Raw genomic sequence first — 3,501 nt, 5'->3', positions numbered from 1 at the left:
TATAAATGTAAACTAAGAAGGAAAAGATTTAACATGCTAAAAATGACTACACAAAAAAAAAAAACAGTACATCCTTGAAACATAAATTTTCCAGTTGGATCTCTCATACTTCATTCTACCAAGACTAAGGACACCGTGTGATGACTTGATAGTCCTCTACTGAACTCCGTATATACTTTCTTACTTCCATGCAGTGTTTATGCCAATGAGGTTTTCAAATAGCGTGCCACAGCACTCACTCCTGTAGGGTTCCTTCTTTGTGAGTTTGCTTGTGCTTCTTTAGATTCCCTGCCTCACTAAACTGCCTGCTGCACTCCTCACACCTGTAGGGTTTCTCTCCTGTGTGAGTCCGCATGTGTCTCTTCAGATGACCCAGCCGACTGAACTGCCTGCTGCACTCCTCACACCTGTATGGTTTCTCCCGTGTGAAGCCGCATGTGAATCTTCAGATGACCCAGCCGACTGAACTGCCTGCTGCACTCCTCACACCTGTATGGTTTCTCTCCTGTGTGAAGCCGCATGTGAGTCTTCAAATTATCCAGCTGACTGAACTGCCTGCCGCAATCCTCACATCTGTAGGGTTTCTCACCTGTGTGAATCCGCATGTGTTTCTTCAGAGTCCCAAGCTCAGTGAATTGCCTGCTGCACTCCTCACATCTGTAGGGTTTTTCACCTGTGTGAGTCCGCATGTGCCTCTTCAGAGTCCCAAGCTCAGTGAATTGCCTGCTGCACTCCTCACATCTGTAGGGTTTTTCACCAGTGTGAGTCCGCATGTGAGTCGTCAGATTTTCCAGCCGACTGAACTTCTTTCCACACTCATCACACCTGTAGGGTTTCTCACCCGTGTGAATCCGCATGTGTGTCTTCATAGCACTAAGACAACTGAACTGCTTGGCACACTCCTCACACACTTTCACACTTTTGTCCTGCCTCTCAGTCTCAGTTTCCTCTCCAGACTCCTCACAACTTCCTCCTTGCCAAGTGGAAACGTTGTTGACAGAACCCCCTGCGGATCCGCTCATGGTGTCAACCAAACCTTCTCTGCTGCCTGTTGTCGCCATGTCGACAAGAGCTGGATTAACCTCTGTTAAAAAAAATGGAACAAACGATCTATGAAACATGCTGAAATATTTAACCCGGTATACTTACTCTCCAATCAGAGTTTGGGGTTTTGGGTTGATTTAAATTTACTTTTTTTAGCGGGGTTTCTTTATTGCACTGGATTTTTGAACCCAACCAAAAAATGTCAGTGTAAAAAAGAAACCCCGATAAAAAGCTTACAAACATGCCAAAAATAACCCAAAACCCGAACTTTGTTTGGAGAGTAGTACTACTATGTATAGTTGACTATTATAGTGCATGTAAACAAATATTCATCGACATTTATCGTCTGTGAAAGTAACTTAAAATCAATTAGTAGAACTGAAACCGCTGATACACTATGAAAGACAGACAAATAGTGAGCTGTATTTACTGTATATTGTTACTGATGCTATGCAGGGTCTTTGAGAGTAACATTGCAACAGTTAATGAACTGTCCCTTGGCCTACATACTTTTCATGCAATGTTCTGGGCTTCGGCTTATTTTTGACGTGTTTGTAGGCGTTCGTTTTGAATATTTTGCACCCATACTTCAGTTGCGTATGCAACTGCCAATAACATTGTCGTGCCAATTTAATATAGCAAATGTTTTTCTGTGTCTCGTTAGGAGATTTAAAGTTAATCAGAGCCTCCCATCATTAATGAACCGTCCTGATGTTTTCACATTCCCGTCTGGCGTCAGGGCGGGATGGAATCCAGATGTGAGAATTTGTCGGGGCTCGCGTAGGGGTTTACAGTATACCCACGTTTAGCTTAGACTTAGATGAACGCTCTCCTCATTACCAACACCAGAATCCCTTCATAACAGTGCATTTTATTTTCGGTCCGTATAATTGCACACTACATTGCGAGAGTATTTTTGCTTATTTTTTTCATGACACACAACACAATCTGGTAACCCCTTACCGACTCTCACTGGTTATGTTATCAACTTTCAGGCGGCACCCCCTAACTTCGATGCAATATAATTTTGAGAGCCAAACATCCAAACGTAGAATCTAGAAATCTCTCAGATAATTCCACATCCACACTACGACTTTTCTTTGCGTAGCTCCACCAAATCAAGTATTTGAAGCTCCATGACTGAATTGTAAACAGCACACTGGCCCAAACTCACGCCGCCACAAAATTATCATGAACCGTTGTTTGCAACTCTAAGGAGATCTGAATACCAACTACATGCCGAGTTTTCCTACCTGTAAGTTAGTTGATACACAGTCCGGGCCGAGTCGCCTTTAGAATCACTGCAAAACTCCTCCAAAGACGGAAAACTGCTAACGATGCCGCGTCCTTGCGTGACAGGAAGACGCGATGCCGTGACCCGGAAGTACTCCCGGGCCTTAGGTCAAGTCTGTCTACCTGATTACCCAACAAATGTACACCGGCCTTGGAGCAAAGGCTAGCTAACCGGGCATAGTTTTGACATAAAAAAAAGGCATCAATAGTCACCTACCCGAGTTTTAGGCCCACAAAAATAGATATTCACAGCGTGATCTACCTTCTAAATCGCCCATTTAGTCCAGAATGTCCGGATTCTATACGGCAAAAGGTGTCTAGAACACAATAAAAACATACGTGACCTTTTATCCACCGCACACCTTATGACAGCATGCAAATATATATCTTCTTTACCCGGTACTATACATGAAAGCATTACTTATGTTATAAATGGGGGAAAACATATAAAAACCCTACCGGTGACCTGTAACACAAAACGCTTACTTGAATTGCTTACCATGTCGATGAATTAAGGGTTAATGTCCCGCCCCGAGGTGAATATGATGTGATAAAGCCTTGTCAGTTGCTATAACCACCGAATAAAGCCACTAAGTGAGCGCAGCGAACGAGGTGGCTTTATGAGGTGGTTACAGCAACTGACAAGGCTTTATCACAAGTTCACCGAGAAAGGGCGGGCCATTAACGCTATTATCATATAGCTTACGCGATAGCCTATCCAAACTGATGCAGTGAAGAGTGACACAATGTACAATTTACCCCATATAGACTGGTTTATTTGCAGAAACACACATACATACATAGTACAGTAGGTTAGAAGCTTTTTGCAGCCAAAGGCTGAATTGAGAAGCTTTTACAAATTTTTAAAAAATTACATGACTAATACATAATATATATACATAAAAAGTGCCTTGAGAGGCATTAAACACCACTTATACGCTAGAATAATACACATTTATGCTAAAATTACATCATACAACTTCTGTTGGCAAATTACTTAGGTACAACTGACAATAATAAAAAAGTACAAATACATCATGTGCAACAACATAAAATGAAATCTACTGTATGGCAAGGTTATTCAGTATGTTCAGCATTGTGGGGACAGGACTGCATAAATATCTTTTTGTCCCAATGGGTGGTTTGTAGCGCCGTGTTTGCCTT

General features: G+C 42.2%; 2 protein-coding genes across 2 annotated transcripts in view; both read right to left on the bottom strand.

Annotated features, from left to right (window-relative positions):
• Positions 1-3,501, bottom strand: part of LOC109476993 (polycystic kidney disease protein 1-like 3) — a 42,631-nt gene that overhangs the window by 1,301 nt on the left and 37,829 nt on the right. The gene's annotated exons all lie outside the window — the stretch shown is intronic.
• LOC109477127 (zinc finger protein 479-like) lies at positions 236-1,061 on the bottom strand. Its single transcript, XM_019778186.1, has 2 exons — positions 490-1,061; positions 236-407 (listed from the first exon to the last, which is right to left on the bottom strand). Exons 1-2 carry the CDS (start codon positions 1,059-1,061, stop codon positions 236-238), a joined length of 744 nt encoding a protein of 247 aa, XP_019633745.1.

This window comes from Branchiostoma belcheri, unplaced genomic scaffold (assembly GCF_001625305.1).
Source record: "Branchiostoma belcheri isolate BF01 breed outbred unplaced genomic scaffold, Haploidv18h27 scaffold4, whole genome shotgun sequence".
Lineage (NCBI taxonomy): Eukaryota > Metazoa > Chordata > Leptocardii > Amphioxiformes > Branchiostomatidae > Branchiostoma > Branchiostoma belcheri.
Note: the sequence above shows the minus strand (reverse complement) of the source record. Positions and strands in the feature narration are given on the sequence as shown.

What these genes read in the sequence shown, in the direction of transcription:
- LOC109477127 (XM_019778186.1), bottom strand. Translation starts at nt 1,061, where the DNA reads ATGGCGACAACAGGCAGCAGAGAAGGTTTGGTTGACACCATGAGCGGA. An exon ending in ACAGGAGAGAAACCATACAG is followed by an intron (nt 408 to 489) that starts GTGTGAGGAGTG and finishes GAAACCATACAG; the next exon opens with GTGTGAGGAGTGCAGCAGGC.